This window comes from Solanum dulcamara, chromosome 7 (genome assembly GCF_947179165.1).
Source record: "Solanum dulcamara chromosome 7, daSolDulc1.2, whole genome shotgun sequence".
Taxonomy (NCBI): domain Eukaryota; kingdom Viridiplantae; phylum Streptophyta; class Magnoliopsida; order Solanales; family Solanaceae; genus Solanum; species Solanum dulcamara.
Window position 1 is genome coordinate 74,968 of NC_077243.1, and position 19,633 is coordinate 94,600.

Genomic DNA, 19,633 nt, shown 5'->3' on the forward strand with positions numbered 1-19,633 from the left:
TAAATACAGATGGCAGTGCTCTTGACAACCCTGGCAACATTGGTGGAGGAGGAATCTTAAGAAATTCTTATGGAGATCTCATTTTTGCCTTTGCTGTCCCTTTAGGTACAGGTACTAATAATCAAGCTGAGATTAAAGCAGCTATCTTTGGCCTCTCCTGGTGCCTCCACCTTGGTTACTACAAGGTAGAACTAGAAGTGGATTCTGAACTCCTCACCAAGTGGCTGCATCATCAAGCAAAGCCCCCCTGGACCATCAGAGGACTGCTGGACAACCTTCACAATATCATCTGTCAGTTCCAGGCTTTTCAATGCAATCACACCTTTAGGGAGGCCAACTCCATTGCTGATGCATTATCCAAGCACAGCCACAAATGTACTTCTCCTGAGCTATACTTCATCAAACAGGATCTCCCCAAAGAAGCTAAAGCCCACCTGGAACTGGACAGGTTGGGAATGGCTAGCTTCAGAAGAAGGAAGCTCAAGAGAATCAAGAAACCACCCTGATCTGCTGCACTGCTGTTCTAACTCTATCTTCAACTTATGCATAGATACAAATACTTTGAAGATCCCACAGTTAGAACCACTGTAAAAGGGAGAGTCTCCCCTACATATTACTTGTTCACAATAACCAAATTACCTCTTGAGGTAAGACATAGTATATTTTCTTTTTTCTATTTCACTAATCTGATTTTGCAGGGTCCTAGATCTTCAACTATCATGATTACCCTTCAGCTTGGAGCACCACTGGAGTACCTGCTGCAGGGCAGCAGGTGCAGGAGGTGGAATAACATGTGGACCTGTCCAAGGCCCCCCAAACTTTGCAGGATGGTAGAATATATTTTTTTGACAAGTCCCAAGAAGTTTCAGCCCAAACGGATAATTGGAGACGTTAGGCGAGCGACATGGAAACATTCAGCTGCCTTAAGTCTAAAGAGAGGATCTTTAGTAATTTGGACCCTCCAACTTGGGCAAAAAGTCTTCAAACTTTGCAGGACTAAAGGAGAGGATATATATGCTAACTCCATAAAGTTTCAACTCAAATGGACAATTGGAGACGTTAGTCGAGCGACTTGGAAAATGATAACACTCTCCAAAGCTCTTACTGAGGTCCCTTCTTTATTGCTAGTCTGTGTACATTATTTTTTGTTTGGGCTTGTTTGTTGTATTATTGCAGGTGTCTGGAGTAATATATTAGCACTCTTCAACAACAAATACATAGACAAGAGCACAAAAACAACTTCCAAACACCCTGCAACCTCTAAGCTTCAGCTGGGCAGCAGGTGCAGGGTGTGGAGTAGCATGTGGACTTGTCCAATGACCCCCAAACTTTGCAGGATGTTAGAATATATTATTTTGACAAGCCCCAAGAAGTTTCAGCCCAAACGGATAATTGGAGGCGTTAGGCGAGCGACGTGAAAACATTCAGCTGCCTTAAGCCTAAAGGGAGGGTCTTTAGTAATTTGGACCCTCCAAATTGGGAAACAATTCTTCAAACTTAGCAGGAATAAAGGAGAGGATATAAATGCTAAATCCACAAAGTTTCAACTCAAATGGATAATTGGAGACGTTAGTCGAGCGGCTTGGAAAATGATAACACTCTCCAAAGCTCTTATTGAGGTCCCCTCTTTATTGCTAGTCTGTGTATATTATGTTTTGTTTGGACTTGTTTGTTGTATTATTGCAGGTGTCTGGAGTAATATATTAGCATTCTTCAACAACAAATACATAGACAAGAGCACAACAACATCTTCCAAATACCCTGCAACCTCTAAGCCTCAGCAGGGCAGCAGGTGCAGGGTAGGGAGTAGCTTGTGGACTTGTCCAAAGTCTCCCAAACTTTGCAGGATGGTAGCATATATGTTTTTGATAATACCCAAGAAATTTCAGCCCAAACGGATAATTTTAGACGTTAGGCGAGCGAGCTTGAAACAATCAGCTGTCTTAACCTTAAAAAGGAAGAATTTTGCTAAATGGAAGCTCCAACTTGGGAAACAAGCATTCAAACTTTGCATGGCTAAAGTAATGAATATATATGCAAACCTCAGGAAGTTTCAGCTCAAACGGATAAGTGGAGACGTTAGTCGAGCGACATGGAAAATGCTAACAGGCTCCAAAATCCTATTTGAGATTCAATCCTCTCTACTAACCTGTATAGGTCTTTGCTTGTGTTTGGTTATTTGCTGTGTATTTGTAGGTTGTTGGAGGCTTACACCAACATGCTTTAACATCAAATACATAGAGGACAACACCTGCATCAACTCAGCACCTGCAGCAGCCCAACACCTGCAACACCTGCAGCAGTTCAACACCTTTTTGCTTTGTTGCTTGTCTTTGGCTGTGGTTGTGTGGCTTGTTGGTTCTGATTGTCTGTGCAGGTACTCCAAGTTGAACCTGATCACAACAAAGGACACTTGTGTAACTGATACCAACAAACACCATAATCACAAAGGAAGCAACAAGAAGATGTACACTAGGCCTCCACAAGGACTATGCAGAACAGCAACTTCCAGCTGGTTCTTGTGTTTGTTTGTTTGTTTGCATTTGGCTGATTGTTTTTGCTTAGGGACATCAATAACTGGGGAACTATTCCATCAGAAGTTGGAGTTGATCACCAGGACTTCACAGACACATTCCCATAACATCCAATCCAGCTTTTGGCCTTGTTCTCCTCCATCTTATTGGACATGGCCTTTGTCCACTTATGCAGGCCCTCTTTGGAACTGCTATGAGGGCTGCAAAGTCTTGGGGCTCCTATGGAGCAGCTTTCCATCCACATCCTCTATCAACACTCCACAGCAACAACTACACCAACTTGCAACACACAAGGAACATGGATGCAGAAACCTGCAGCTCTCTTTGCTTGGGAGGTTTGTTGGTTGTGTTTATCTATGCAGGTACCCCAGATGCAGCTCCCCTGTATTGAGCTCCAATCATCCTCAGCTACATCATTGCAACTGGCAGTCCCCCTTTGGAAAAAAGGCTGCAGTAACCTGGGGCTGCCATGAAGCAACACAACCAGTTTGCCAACAACATTCTCCATTATCAACACACTCCAGCAACAAATTCATCAACCTGCAGCAGACAAGAAACATATACAAGGTTGTTGTTTTTGTTTTGCTGTGCAGGTACTCCAAGAGGTCTAACCACCTCAAAACAAAGACCAACAAACAGCCTAGGGAACCTGCAACCACCTGCAGATTGGCAGCCTTGGGTTTGTTGTTTTTGTTTTTGTTTTTGTTTGGCTGTGCAGGTGCAGATCCTCATAATTGTACACAATTGGATACTAAAGCATGGATCATCTCTCCATGCATACCAGATGCATTCCATCAACATCTGCAACAGCTCCACCAATTTGCAGCAGCCAAGGAACAAATACAAGCTAATGCTACAGCAGCTTGCACACCTCTTTGGTTGTATGTATTGTTGGTCTTGTTTGGCTGTGCAGGTACAAGAATGATCCACTTCAAAGCAAGGACCAACAAGCAGAGTAACTACAATGGCAGCAACAAGGAGTTTGTACAACAGAACTCTTGGAATTGTTCTTATAATTGTGTGCTTGCCTGTTTGTTTTCTTCTTTGTTTATGCAGGTTGTTGGAGATACAGCCCAGAAGGAACTCCAACACCCTCATAGACAACATCCAAGAACCAACAACAATATCATAAGCTGCTGTAAAAGGTTACACCTCCATCAACTCCATATACATACTGTGGGAACACAACACCAAACAACTACTCAGCCACACACCAAACAACAACTCAACCACAGAGCTGAAGCTGAAAGTGCAGAATTGAAAGCTGAAGTTCAACAACATCAGCAACAACAGATGCCAAAACCACCACACCCATGTACAGCAACCTCCAGACTTGGTTGCTTGTGTATGTTTATGGTTTGGGCTGTCTGTGCAGGTGCAAGTCTGCAGCAACCATACATTTGGACCACCATGCAGGTGTTCAAATGCAGCTACACTTTCTTCCACAACATATCAAAGGCTGTTGGCTACTATAGTTCCATATACTTCCTATCCTTTCAACCTCCATAGCTGGTAATCATGATGCTGATACAAAGGCACACTTCACCTGGATTTACTTGGTACGACAAGACTAAAAGGAGCAAAGATGAAAGGAATTTCCCATCCCATGCGAGATAGAAGTTTCGTATGCTTGTTCTTCTTCAATGTAGCTATGTCTGGTACGTAGCATAGTTGAATAGGACTAGTGTAGGTTACTTTTCTTTTTTCTCATGGAAGGGGAGAGTCTCCCTCATTTATGCTTTCATAGTTGAATTGTACCGGGAGGAGTCCTCTCACAGGTTTAATGCTTTCTAGTTATAGTTAGTTTCTTTTTTGTATCGGGAATGAGTTAGCCGACCTTAATAGGTTAGCCGACTTATGAACCACCATAGGATCGGAGGTAAGGTTTATGTCCCCCTCCTTGTATTTTTATTTTGATTATTTATGTTAAGGCTTGGGGGTGTTGCTTAACCCCTGACTGTGCACGAGAGGTGGGAGCCTCGTGTAGGGTCTGTTCCCGTAAAAAAAAAAAAAAAAAAAAAAAAAACTGAACCCTGAACCCTGAACCCTAAACCCTGAACCCTAAACCCTAAACCCTAAACCCTAAACCCTAAACCCTGAACCCTGAACCCTGAACCCTAAACCCTAAACCCTAAACCCTAAACCCTGAACCCTGAACCCTGAACCCTGAACCCTGAACCCTGAACCCTGAACCCTGAACCCTGAACCCTGAACCCTGAACCCTGAACCCTGAACCCTGAACCCTGAACCCTGAACCCTGAACCCTAAACCCTAAACCCTGAACCCTAAACCCTGAACCCTGAACCCTAAACCCTGAACCCTGAACCCTGAACCCTGAACCCTGAACCCTGAACCCTAAACCCTAAACCCTGAACCCTAAACCCTAAACCCTGAACCCTGAACCCTGAACCCTAAACCCCGAACCCCGAACCCTGAACCCTGAACCCTGAACCCCGAACCCCGAACCCTGAACCTCGAACCCCGAACCCCGAACCCCGAACCCCGAACCCTGAACCCTGAACCCTAAACCCTGAACCCCGAACCCTGAACCCTGAACCCCGAACCCCGAACCCTGAACCCTGAACCCTGAAACCCGAACCCCGAACAGGGGCCAATGAAACACCCATCAACTTTGAGCCACATTGAGGAGCTCTTGAGGTCAACATTCAGCAAGGTAGGGTTCTTCCTTTCAAATTGGAGTTGATGATGTTTTAACAGAGTAGTTTAATTTTTATTAAGAGGGGTCGGAGGTAAGAAAATCACATGGGTATTGTTGACGTGATAAACGGGTAGAATTAGAGGCGTTCTAGTTCGATTAATGTTGTCACTTTTATGGTATTGTATTTAAAGGTAAATTGTATATGTTGAAGGGCTGAAAATGTGGTTATAAGTAAGTATAAAGTGCTGCCAGTTGCAGCCATGTTATGCTCCTTTCCATGGGGTTGTTATTTTATGAAATAAAGATCAAAAACCGTATTTTGATATCATGGTTTTGGGTGGGCTGCTTGGAACTTGTATTGAGTAGTATTGAAGTAATTTAATTATATATGGCTGCTGGTTGTTGTTGTTGGGGTGGTTGTGCTAGTCGGAGGTTAATTGGAAGTTCGGATAGGGGAAGTTATAGGATAGATGCTGCCCGATTTCCGTTAATTTCTTGACTAATCAGCATACTAGTCAAGGAGTGTGAATGAGGAAAGGATTCCTATAAATAATTGCTTATAGATTCATAAGATGGAAGATCGAAGTCTATTCATAATAGTGTTACCTTTGTATTAAATAGGTTAAAGGAGGAACGAAGTAGGCATGAATACGGTTAATCTATAGCAGGTATGTAAGGCCTATCCCTTCTTTTTTTTGGCATGTCTTAGATCTAAGTGATATATGATATGAGTTTGGAGGTAATTTTATTCATAAGCTTTGAGTATGATTCATGACTCTTATTCACTTCTGAATGTTAAGACTCTTAAAGTAGTTAAGCTACTATCCTCAAGCCTTCTATATGTTGAATAGTAATTGGATGTATAAGCTCTTACTCCTAAGGACTTTACGATGACAAATATCTCTGATCCCATAAGCTATTTAGCATTATCTTGATACATGCTCTTAGTCATTACTAGGCCTATATATGTTGTCCATGTGGGGTTGACATGTGTCCATCCCGTAAGGGTGATGTTTTCAGCCCCTACATGTGTCCATCCCCCAAGAATGGCATGTGTCCAGCTTCTACATGTGTCCACCTCATCCATGCACCAATCAGCTGCTGCCACATGTCTTGATTGAAAGAGTAATTTTAAAACAAATTATTTGTCAATTTCTTTACGAAATTGTCGTATTCCAATTTTGTCATATTCTGCACAACCCCATTTCATTTTTCTTTTCCTTTGCACGACCAAATTTCATTTCTTTTCTTTTCTTGTTCTTACAAAATCCAATTTAGTTTTTCTTTTTTTTTCCTGCAAAACCCAATTGTATGACCATAATATATGAAATCTTCAGAACTTATCATTAGACATAATAAGATCAAAAAAAGATGACAGGATGATGGCCTTCGAGCCATAAATTAATCACTTTTTATGAAATAATCTTTTATTTAAAGTTAAGATATGTTTATACTCACAATATTAAAATTTTAAAATTCCAAATTTACACACGAACACACGGATATATAAGTGTTTGGAGAACTAAGCATATAATTCATAATAGAAACTCCACCTAAATAACCAAATTTACATACTAACGACTATATGAGATAAGTTTAAATAACGTCGTTCATGCTTTGATTCATGAAAAAAATTAAACAACTACAAAGGAGCCGAATAAGAACTTGTGCAACGGATTCAAACGATAATAATAACAAGGACGTCGTCACCGAAAACTCGAACTTGAAGCAAAACTCAACTTGCGGATTTTCCAAAGAACTTCAGAATATTTTTTCTCTTGTTTCTTTCTGTTTTTCTTTTCTCTGTTTTTTTCCCTTCGTTGCTTTCTTCTATTTTTCTTCTCTGTCTTTCTTTTTTTTTAATCCCCCGAATAGGTGTGTTTTGTGTTGTCTTTTTATAGGGGTATGTGTGCAGGTTATTTATGGGGAATGAGGAGGAATTGTGGTAAGGTGTGTGGGAGGGAAAATGGGTGAGTGGGTGGAGTGGAAGGTTGTATTAGCTAACTATTTTAAATCAATAAAAATATAAGAAAAGTTAAATAGCTAATCTAAATATATAATTAAGAAACACAAGTTTGTTTATAAAAATCTAAATTAAAAAAAGCATATATTTTGTGTAAATTTTCTATTTTTTTAGAACAAAACTTATACTAAAATGTGACTCTACTTCTTTTTTTTGTAGTTTTCAAATCTTTTAAAATAAACTTACTAAAAATACAATAAAATTAAAATATTTGAATTAGATATAAAAAAAAATTAAGCACTAAAAATTGTATAAAATCTCAAATTCGGTCAAAAATTATGTGTCTACAAGTACATTGTTATATCCTATTTGTGCTATTAGAAATTAAGGTAATTGTTATTAATCTGCATCAATCAATTGTTGTTTTTCACATAGAATGAAAGTTTTGGAGATTGTACTGAAAAGATTAGAAAAACAATTTATCAACAAGACAACAAGTGGATAACATATTGATGCACGTATTTTAAGTTAGGTTACATTGAGGTCGATCCAATGTGTCTTAATTTAAGGTCCAGTTTGCCTATTGCTATCATTAGACTTTTCTATAAGCATGGACAGAGGCGACATCATTCTTTCAATCTACTTCTATTGGTCAAGGCATACCTAATGAATTAATCAAATTGCAATCGCACATACCGTCGTCATAAAAAATATAATACATGAATAATTCATCTTGTCCAAAAGTTTCAAATGTACGCTAATCGTGGGATGCTAAAAACGACTATAAAAGTATACATTGAATACGCTCAAAGACTAAAAGAAAATAGAAAAATGAAAAACTAATTTCCCAGTTCACATTCCCCGCTCCTAGTACAATGTGAAGTGTGGAATGAATCAAACAAAGACATTTGGGAATGAAAAATATTCATGCGAAATGTGGTCTCCATTATTGCTTCCTGTCCTAATTCAGATGATTGTTTTCCAAATTTCCCCATAATTTGTCCGTTTGGTCATGTCGCAATAGTTTTTTTTTTATATCAACGTGAGCTTTGGCAAAAGCATAAACACCAGGAACATGCATGGGGATATTTCCAGTCACCAGACTTTTGGAAATTTAGGAGTGTGTGATCCGACATGTTTTGATCGTATGAGTTTTTTCAAAGAAGAACTGAGCTATAAATGACTGATCAATTCAAGTAAATGTGTTGGGCAGCTTTGATCAAGGTACGTTATCACTCAATTGACGACCCTTTGTTTCAAATGGGAAAAGATATACGCATACACCTGATAGCAGCATAACACTCTCAAATAGAAGAATGGCTAGAGATCGATGGCATCCATGCATCAGACCTACTGCCACGAGGGGACATATCATTCCTCCAATTCTTCCCACCGAGCTTGCAATACCAACACCAGTGGTCCTCACGGATGTAGGATATATCTGAAATGAAGTCCAAAAGGAAATGCATCAAGATCAACAGTTATGGCTAAGTAATGAAATGCTTTCAGTAGCAGAAACACTCTTGGTTAGTATAACCGAATATGATTCAACGAGCAGAAATAAACACCTAAACAGGTTGCCTCTACCAGGACTTTGTTAAATATTTTCAGAGGTAAGAAAAAAAAATTGACCATCTCTTGAATATCACTAGCTTACCTCTGGAGCATAAATATAGACAATTGTGAAGGTTGCTGTTATACAAGCGCGAGCCCCAAATAGAAGGCCTGTCGTTAATCCTTGAGGTTGATGATACACAAGAGGGATAAGGAACATGCAACAAAGGAAGAACATAATAGACATCGAGAGTTTACGACCGAGTTTGTCAATTGTTGCTGCAGAAAGAATAAGACCTGGGAATTCTTCAAGTAAATGAAAGCAACCAGATCGTCAGCTCTCTCTAAAGAAGTCAAGTGACAAGAAACTGAAATTTTCTCCGACTTCTATTCAAGTATAATTAGAAGTGAGAGTCAAATACCTGCGAAGCTAGTTATAAAGACATCTCTGTAGCTAACATCATGAGAATTTTTGAGTTGCGATTCAGCTGGTATGCATTTATTTTGTCCACCGCTTAACTCTGTGGTCAGTAAAACGAGGCCATAGTACGAAAATGCATTTCCAAAGAATACCATCCACAAAAGAATGGTTGACTTAGCTAACTCTGGTGAAAGGAGAGTAACTAGTGGTGAGACTCCTCCTTGACTAGATTCCACTTGTCCGAGTGTCACATCTCCACTAGCACTTGGAGATAGCAACTCTTTATCTTCTGATACAGACAAATGTTCATCTAGCTCAATTTGGTTATCAGAGACAAGAATACCACAAGGAAGCTTTCTACCATTCATTCTCGCAATTTTCTCCAAAACAACAAGTGCCTCTGTTTTTCTTCCTTTCATGCATAAATACCGAGGTGACTCCAGTGTTACCCCATAAAACAAAAGAAGCAGTGAAGAGGGGAGAGCTGAAAAGCCAAGTAGCCACCTCCAACCCAACCTTGGCATGACAGTCTATGAGAAGAATAAAACATATGAGTTGTCAAATATCTCCCTTCAAACATTAGTCATATCAAAACTAACCATAAAATGCATGCTTCATGTGGTTCTTAATATTATTCAGGGCATACAAAGCATCATACTGAAAGAACTCTGACTTGGACAATTTTGTTATTATCTGTTGTTTCATGTACTTATGTTACTTCTTTCGCCGGACTACTTTGGACACTTTTTTCTTGAGCCGGGGGTCGATCGGAAACAGCTCTCTACCTCTGAGGTAGGGGTAAGATTTGGGTACACTCTACCCTTTCCAGACTCCACTTTGTGCTATTACACTGGGTATGTTGTTGTTGTTGTATTTCTCGCCCTCTAAAGATTTAATATTCTACCAAATACACCTTAAACTTGAGGGCACTACACTGAATGATCAAGCTTCTGACAAGTTCAAGTGGGGTGATGCAAATGCTGGGAAATATACTATGAAATCAGGATACAAAATGGATTAAGGCCCAAAATGAAGTCACTGATCTTTGGAATTGGAAGTTGATCCGGGAAATTACATTACCTCCTAAAATCATCTGTTTCTGCTGGACCTCACTCCATGAGAAATATTTGACACTAGACAACCTTCTCAAAAGGAAGATTCAGTTAGTCAACAGATGTCATATGTGTCACAGGGAGGTAGAGGCCAACAATCACTTATTTCTGCATTGTCTAGTTGCAAGAGATTTTTGGAACATGTTCTGTTCTCTTTTTGGAGTTAGCTGGGTTTATGCCAAACAGTACCAATGAGGCTTTTGAATCCTGGGACAATTGGGAAGTTGACAACTCCATCAAACCAATTTGGAGAATGGTACCTGCTGGAATTTTTTGGTATTTATGGAATGAACGAAATAGAAGATGTTTTGATGGACAATCACCTGCCAGCCACACCCTTAAAGCTAGATGTTTACTTTATTTAGTTGGAGTATGTGACCCCAGTAGATTCCCCGGATTCCTTTTGGAACTTTGTAAGCTCTCTGTATCTAAAATAGTTCCCCTGTAATGTAGCTAGCAAGGTGTCACTTTTGCTTTTTTGCGGCTAAGATGTAACTTACTCTCTACTTTTATATTTCTGCAACTTCTTGATGCCTTTTATGTAAAAATCAATTACTTCAGCAAAAACTATGAGCCATCCTCCAAAGGGAAAGTCACGTGAAAGGTGATCACTGCCCTTTCATTAATCTATGCCTAACAGATTCAGCCAACTATTGTGTTTGACAGACATGAAAAGCCCTATGCCCAATAAATTCAGCCTACCTACTATTATGTTTGACAAACAAGAAGGCACTTATTCACAGTGTATACTGTATAAAGAGTATACACCAAAAAGCAAGGCAACTTGCTTACTTCTTTGTTAGGAGGATGAATACAAATGGTAAATAATTTCATGGCCATAATACAAAAGAAGACTCTGTTCTTTAATCCAATGCACATTGCCTTACCCAAGCAAGTGAAGCCTCAAGAACTGTACCAACAGTCCAGAAGCCTGAAAATACTACCATCCAAGTGCCTCGATGAGGAGCAGGAATAAACTCCAAAAACCAAGCAGAGAGAACAGGTCCTCCGCCTAAACCAATACCAACTAAACAACGGAGTATAATCAGCAGAGGGAAATTTGAGGAAAAAGCACTTAGAAAGCCAGCTGTTGCAGTAAATACTGCTGTCATAAGAAACCCTCTCCTGAATGACAAACCACAGGAAAAGCAAAAGAAAAAAAAAAGGAGAAAGCCCAGAATTAATTTCGATATAGTAAGAGAAACATTCAGTACATGTAACCTACAATGCAGTTGATTATGATAACCAATAAAACTATAGAAGGGATATAGACTAAAATATTATATGACTACGCAATCTAAAAAAGGAGGGAAGAGCTTCCACAATTATGAAGATTGGCTATTAGTGAAATCATACAAGCATGCATTTGGTATAATGGATGATGATCAACAACATCATTGTTATTGTGTATCTCACTGGTTGTGAAATCATACAAGTATGCATTTGGTATAATGGAAGATGATCAATAACGTCATTGTTATTATGTATCTCACTGATTGTAACTATTGGAGACAACCAACGATTATGGGAATTCTTTTGGAATGAGAATGATAACATGGGCTGTAAAAATGTAAGTGAAGTGTCTAAGTTACAAAGGCCATGGCTGTTGTATCCATCTCTGTCCAAAATAAATTCCCAAGAGTTCTTCTATAAAGAATTTGACGTAAAAGTTCACTTTGCAGATTGAATCAATTTTACTGTACCTATCTCTAAATTTTGAAATAGATAGAGATAATGAATAATAGTGGTAAGTGATGAGTGGTGAGTGGTGAGTGGTGAGTGGTGAGTGGCGAGTGGCGAGTGGCGATTGCTTCAATAGTGTTGAAGAAACAACAATAATACCATAAAACTAATGATGATGAAAACAAGAATGATAGAATCCTTTCTAGCACCCCTTTTCTTAAAACTAGGACCCTTGCAAAATTAAAGTGTGTAATTGAAAATATTGCCTAAGATTAGGGAGTCTGTAATAAAAATTTCTTCATAAAAGTAACATTTTTTATTAAAGATGGGCAAAAAACACTCGGATACAAGTATTTACCAAAAAATAGAAAACCTTACAAAAGATATGGTTTTCTACGAACATCACCCAATTTTCTATACATACATGAACCTCGTGAGTGCATACAAAAAAAATAAGGGATAAGAATCTATTCAACAATTGTAACATCTCTCTTATAGGGACTCAGTTATAAGAAGACAGTAGTTGCGGTATTACTTTAGAGACACGGAGATGGAGTCACTAACCTCCTTCCATACTTATCTGAAATTCTACCCCATAAGTAGGCTCCAATGAACATTCCAGCAAAAACCACACTAGTCAGTAAGCTCTCTTCATGAGTAGAAAGACCCCAAGCTGATTGCACAGCTGGTCCAACAAAAGAGAGAAGCATCATTTCCATAGCTTCAGAAATCCAACCCATCCCAGCATAGATAAGCACAAGGACTTGGAAATTCCCAAAGCCAAGGGCAACAAGTGCTTCATCCACCGTGTATGTTCTACTCTCATCATTCATCTACAAAGAAAAAATAATATTGCTGCTAAAAATATAACAATGATTTATTATTGCAGCTGGTGCAAGTTGAGCAGTCAACAAGAGAGAGAAGGGCACCATAGAACAACAGACAGATTAAACACAAAACATTATGAAAATTCAAACAGCTAAGGCAAAATTCTGAAAAACTTACAACAACAACAATCCCATAAGTGGAAACTAGAGAGACTATTTCGGATAGACCTACTAACCTTCTACCATAATCCTCAACATCCATATTTCCTAGCTAGGTTCATGTTCTCAGTAAGTTGCAGGTGAGTCATTCTTTTTATAATCACCTCTCCCTGGGACTTCTTCGGTCTACCTCTACCTCTCCTTATATCCACTATAGTCAACCTTCCACTCCTCCTCACTGGGGTATCAAACTAATAATCTATCTTAACACGTACTTTATAAAAAAACTTGTCACAACAGAATATCAAGATGAATGAGGATGGGATATCAAGATGAATAGATTAGTTAAGTTGAAATGTAGAAGCATTTTTAGTTTCGAAAGAGTTATCTTGGTGCAACTCTCCACTACATTGATTAGATGGCTTGGGCTGTGAATACAAAGCATACAAACAAAACCCCAAAACAAAACCCCAAAATAAAACTCTCAAAGTAACACCACAACTACATGTATGAAGGAATAAGCGAGACAACTATCGAATGTATGTCCTCAATAAGCTGGAGTTGAATCATATCATATTTAATCATCTCTCCACAATACTTCTTTGGCCTACATCTGCCTCTTTTGTAACCATCCATAAGGGCCTCAAAATTACAAATCCCTATAGCTACGAAAGAAGCCCAAATTCAGTTCAAACACACAACGAAACATCATGCAAGAAAAAAAGAAGCTCAAATACGAACATATATACATCCGAAGACGCCAAATCGCACGGAAATGAAATAAACTCGACCAAGAGGCAAGATTAAACGAAGAAACACAACTCGAGATCAAACCATTACATCCCAGCATCGAGTAGAATACAGAGACAGTAAACCCAAAAGATGAAGGAGATACATACATGGGAAGAGATAAAAAGAGACAAGCAGAGCTGAACAAATCTGACGAAGACGATGTAAGAAGTAAGACGTTAATGGCGTTAATAAAAGCATGCTCTTGGAAGGACCAAAATACCCTGGCTGGCTGAAGCAGACGTATCGTCAAAGATGTGTCTATTTCTTGGTGGGTTTGGTTTGACTTTTGTCTTAGAATTTTCAATTTATGAATTTTGATTTATATTTATTATTTTAATTTAAAACTAAGTGTTTATAGGTATTTTTTAATTATGATACACATATTTTTAAAAAATTAATTATGTTTTAAAAATATAATTGGTGAAACTATAATTAAAAATCATAAATAATTAAATTTGCAGATATTTTCTACTTCTTAATTTATCTAATTGACTTTAATTTGGATTAATCATGTTTTAGTATTGGCTTTATAAAATTGTCTTCAATTTTTTTATGTGTCTTCTTACACATTTCAAACTCAAATTAATTATATTATCAAACAATTAAATTTTAAAAGACATTGTTTTATCACTGAATGTGTTCTAAAGGTAACAATCACTATAATATTGATGATTTAGACTTCTTTTGTAGTTAAAAGTAAAATAAAATATTATACAAGTAAAAAATGATATTCTAATTACATATTCAGTCAAGTGAAAACTTAATTTTAAATTTAAGCATATTTAGAATAATTTTGATAGTTTGTGTAAAAATTGACTCAACTAAAAAAAAAATCAAAACTATAATCAATAAGATCTTACCTAATATTTAAATATTTATAGTGTTATATAACGTATAATAATCTATATATGCTTATTGGTGTCTTACAAAAATATTACAAAAAATATTATATCATCAATTAAACAAAAATTATAATCAAGTATCATATATTTTCACGATTTATGAGAACAAAATATATTTTAAAAATTATTAAATAAACAAAAAGGCATTTTTCTAAATTTTGACTTTAGGTACTCATTCTATTGAGCCACCCTAAAAATACTCAATCCACTTCTTTATGATTCAGCTGAAGTGAATGGCTTCCTAAAGGACCTAACAACCACAAAAAAAAATAAAAAATAACATGACCTTCGCAATCATCAATTATGTTCCATTCAAGAAAAATAATTTATAAAATATAACAGAGAGAGAGAGAGAAAAATATGCACTTTTCAAGAATGATGAATGCTAAACCTACTTCCTTATAGAGAATGATTCGGATCAATAGCAAAATATCCGCCCAACTTGAATCAATATTCTTGTTAAAAAACTCTAGTTGATTTACAATCCACAGAAAGTATGATCGCCTGATAACAAGAAAAGATTGTACCGATGCTATAATTGTTATTCGGGAAAAATAGAAAAAATACTTAAGAATACGTACAAACCAAATTAAGGAGTCGTTTGGCATCAAAATTATTCATTTTTTAACTTTATTTGAAAATGAACGTTTATTCATAAAAAATCAAATATAATTTCAAGTTGTATTTGAAATTTAAAAAATACCACATCGCTTGGCCATGAGAATTATTATTTTTTACTTTGTTTAAAAATAGTGTTTGACCATAAAAATGTCTAAATTGTTTTCACTTATTTTCATCTCACTTTTTTTCTTTTACAATTTTTTTCAATTGTGTGATTTTGTGTGTTAGTATACTCTTAAGTATAATGATTTTTTGGGTTAGAAAAGAGTGATAGTTATGTGACAATTTATGAAATTTACTCAATTACCCATAAAACAAGAGTTTTAAGGAATTTTAAAAAATAAAGAACTTCAGAATTTGCTTGGTGTTAACTCCACATGGCTAAATTGATTTTCATTTTTATCATCGCAAACATTATAATTATCAAGCATATTGTTCTGTTAGTTTTAGCCATCACAGATATCATTTTATGTTCAGTGTACACAAAAAAATTGGAATAAATTTATTAAAATATGTATGAACTTAAAATTTTAAGAACAAAATGAATTCAATGCGAAGAGTTTTAAAAAAAAATATATTTGGCAAAGAGTATTTGACGCCATAAATTAAAGACAATATCACTAATTAATATAGGAAAAGACATAGATTCCCCCCCCCCCCCCCCTCGACACACACTTGTTTCAAAAAGTCAGTTACACGCTTAAACTATCATGACAACCTATTACACTCATTTAGTACTTAAAAATGAGTTTAATACCAATTTGAGACGTGTAAAACCACTCTCACAGTATGTGTTGTATAATACTCGTTGTCATATCACCGCTACATCAGTGTCATGCCAGAAACTATAATTTTTTAATATCCTTTTTGTTTTCTTTTCGTTATTAATTAACTTTTCTTTTGTGAACTATATTTTATACTAATTATGTTTTAATTAAGGGAAAAGGCTCAAACATACCATCGAATTTTGAGAAAAAACTCATTTATGCCATCCGTTAAAAGTTTGGCTCATCTATGCCATTGTCGTTTGAGAAAAAGCTCATCTATGCCAATAATTTTTAACTCCGATTTTGCAAAACCACACAAACAACTTTTAACACTTTTCTACTAGAGTTTTGAATCAAATCTACTATTTTGTTGTTTCTTCTTCTTCAAGAACACCAATAATACACGAACAACACCAAGAACTCCAAATTTTTAACTTATTCAATTTTTCACGTAATCACCTCAAATTTTAATAGTAACATCCCTCCGAGCTAGATATCAAAATTCAATATCTTTTAAGCTCGAATAAGACATACTTAAAAAAAATTCAAAGTTTTAACCTCTTTTAATGATAGAATTTTTTCCACAGCTCCAAGTCACTTGAAATTTTGAACATAGACATAGAGCCCATTTGGATGGGCTAAAAAAAGTGACTTTTATGTATGAAGTGCTTTTAGAACTTTTTAGTGCTGAAAGTTATTTTTATAAATAAACAGTTAAGTGTTTGGATAAAAGTGCTTATACTAAAAATAAGTTATTGATGTGTTTGACAAATAAGTGTTGTTAAACACTTATTTTCTATCAAAATAACCGAAATACCCTTAAAGCTGTTAACACCATAATAAGTTAATTTAAAAGATTTTTAAACTTTAAAATTGATTTAAATCAAAAGTAATTTATATTGTAAAATCACTTCCACTATAAAATGTTTATTTAAGTTATTTTTTTATAAATCACTTCCACTATAATATTTGTTTTTTATAAAATGATAGCTTCCTCAGCTTCTTGCACTGTTCGAAATCCTACAAATCTGAACTGCCTGCTCTTTCCATCTCTGTTTAACGTGACAATCTTTCCATGTCAAATACATTTCAAAGTAGTAATAAACATACCCCAAAATATCAATAGTATCATATAGCAACTCGTATGTACCAGGCAAAAAATCAATTATTGGCTAAAACACTGATAACAACTGGAAAACGGTAATATTACGCATGAGCTTGACGTCAGTGACTTCCCTTTTCTAAGAGAAGAAATCTCTGAGGCGGTCCTCAGCTACATACTTTGGCAAATTCTTCACACATAGACGAGACCTTTAATACAAAAATATAACATTATAAACGTTTAATACTATCCAAGAACACCAACCCCAACAAAAAATATAATTAAATCTTTGCAATCCAAATCAAACAGAAACTCAAAACTCCGTTTGAGTTTTCTCAAAATTCGAACTTAAACAACATTGATCAACAATTCCTACAATCCCACCAAGAAAATTATCAAATCTTGTCAACCAGAAACCCCAAAACTCAATTCTGGGTATTCTTTAAATTCAAATTATTATTTTTTTTAAAAGGCAACACTCTTACATTGTTGTGTTGTAGCTGCCAAAATTCAGCGTAAACAGCAAAAACACCTTTACAAATTAGCGTTAATCTGCCTATGTTTTTGCTTCAACGTAAGCTGAGAGAGGAGAAAGACTAGGTTGGCGGTAGGGGTTTAAGTGATGTGAATTTTAGGGCTTTAGTTGAGAGAGTACTTTGGACATTAAAATAAAATATAAGGGATATAAAAGTAATTTTCATGGTCAACAAAAATGGCTTTAAGCTCTTAAAAAAAGTTAGAATTTCTAACTTTTCATTTTTTGGTGACTTTAAGAACTTTATGACTTAAATTTAACATTTTAAGTTGTTAGTCAAACACCACAATAAGCTAAAAAGAACTTATAAGTTGGTTTGACCAACTTATAAGCCCTTCCAAACGAGCTCATAGTAACCTTTAACATATTATTTTTTGAGTCTATGTTCAAAATTTCAAGTAATTTGGAGTTGTGGTGAAAATCTCACTTTTCCAGCATACTATATGCACTCACTTTCAAACACGCACATTATGGATAACTGTTAAAATTTAAATTCATAAAATTCATATACATGTAAAAAAATTATAAATTCTAATTTCAAATTTATGCAATTGATTAAAAATACTACTTCTTCTTCATCATCATCATCATCATCATCATCATCATCATCATCATCATCATCATCATCATCATCATCATCATCATCATCATCATCATCATCATCATCATCATCATCATCATCATCATCATCATAATAATAATAATAATAATAATAATCATCTTCTATCTATATATAATAGGAGAGTAAAAAAAATGTCACATGACATGGCAACACTACAAAATATAATTTATTATAAATTGCAAAGGTATATTTTTAAAAAATGCCACATGGCAGACTTAGACACCAAAACACACTTTATTATTACTATTATTATGTTATTAAAGCGATAACTTTTTTTATATAGATTTTTAAAATTTTCAAATTTGGATATTATTTTATTTGTTTACAGTTTTTTATGTTTTTTTTACAGTTTTAAAAATTTAAATTCTTACAATTTTTTTTATCACAATGACGAACTACCCATATTTGTACCACATTCCCATTTCACTTTGCATGATTCACCACGTCAGTTATCTACGTAAACTGTTTGATAGTTACATTGAAAATAAAAAATTCCAACTCTTTTATATCGGTAGAAACTATAATTAGTGTAGTGATGTAGAGTTTTTGGATAATTCAAAGAAAAACATATGTATAAAAATTATGTGTAATATATTAGAGATTTTTGTTTTCAATCTTTTCCATAATTTTTATTATATGGTAATATTTTTTCTATATCTATTCATAAATTATTTTCTCTTTATTTATGATGTATCATTTCTCCTCCGTAGAATGTGGCTTCAGAGCAATTGATACAAACTCATCATATCAGCTTTAAATTTTTTATTATTTGTTGATCTATTTGATTTTGACTTTTATTTCGGCAATAAATTTTCAATATGATTTGTATACGCCTTATGTATATGACAACTTTTTATCGATAAGATACTAAATTTTGAATCTGTAAAAGTTATTATGCTCTTTAATTGTCAAAACAAACATGCCTATTAAAATAGAAGTGCTACTGCATTAACTTCGAACTACATAGTTATCTTGATGATAAGACAATACGTAAAGATCAGACTTTTTTCTTTTCATTCAATTTTATTTATCCTTTAAATAATATTAAAGGGTATAAATTCAAAGACCTGTGAATAAATTTAGTCAACAATTAGCTAACCTCAAAAAACAGAAACTATTTTATATATGTTGCTATACATTATAACTTTTGTTCTATTATAAATTCAATAAATATTATTTTTTTAAATAAAGATAAAAAGAATCACATTAAATAAAAATTTTGCATCTGTATTTTAAAAAAAACAGTAAGCAGGAATATTAAATTAAACAGCAATTAAAAATAAAAAAATAATTAGGATTATTCTAGAAGAGAAGAGTAAAATCTCTTAGTCATCTTCTTTTTTTCTTTATTTATATTAGGTGAACTCTAAATCCATAGTA

The 19,633-nt window shown here is 35.3% G+C and overlaps 1 protein-coding gene across 2 annotated transcripts; it reads right to left on the bottom strand.

Annotated features, from left to right (window-relative positions):
- Positions 1-7,842: 7,842 nt before the first annotated feature.
- LOC129896342 (organic cation/carnitine transporter 7) lies at positions 7,843-13,897 on the bottom strand. 2 transcript variants are annotated; one of them, XM_055972211.1, is made up of 6 exons: positions 13,812-13,897; positions 12,491-12,759; positions 11,131-11,368; positions 9,133-9,661; positions 8,814-9,007; positions 7,843-8,597 (listed from the first exon to the last, which is right to left on the bottom strand). In XM_055972211.1, the coding sequence occupies exons 2-6, from the start codon at positions 12,757-12,759 to the stop codon at positions 8,376-8,378; spliced, it is 1,452 nt and encodes a 483-aa protein (XP_055828186.1). In that variant the 5' UTR covers positions 13,812-13,897; the 3' UTR covers positions 7,843-8,375. The 2 variants fall into 2 exon arrangements, with proteins under 2 accessions (XP_055828186.1, XP_055828185.1); XM_055972210.1 differs by having other exon boundaries at positions 8,814-9,016.
- Between the last annotated feature and the right edge of the window lie 5,736 nt (positions 13,898-19,633).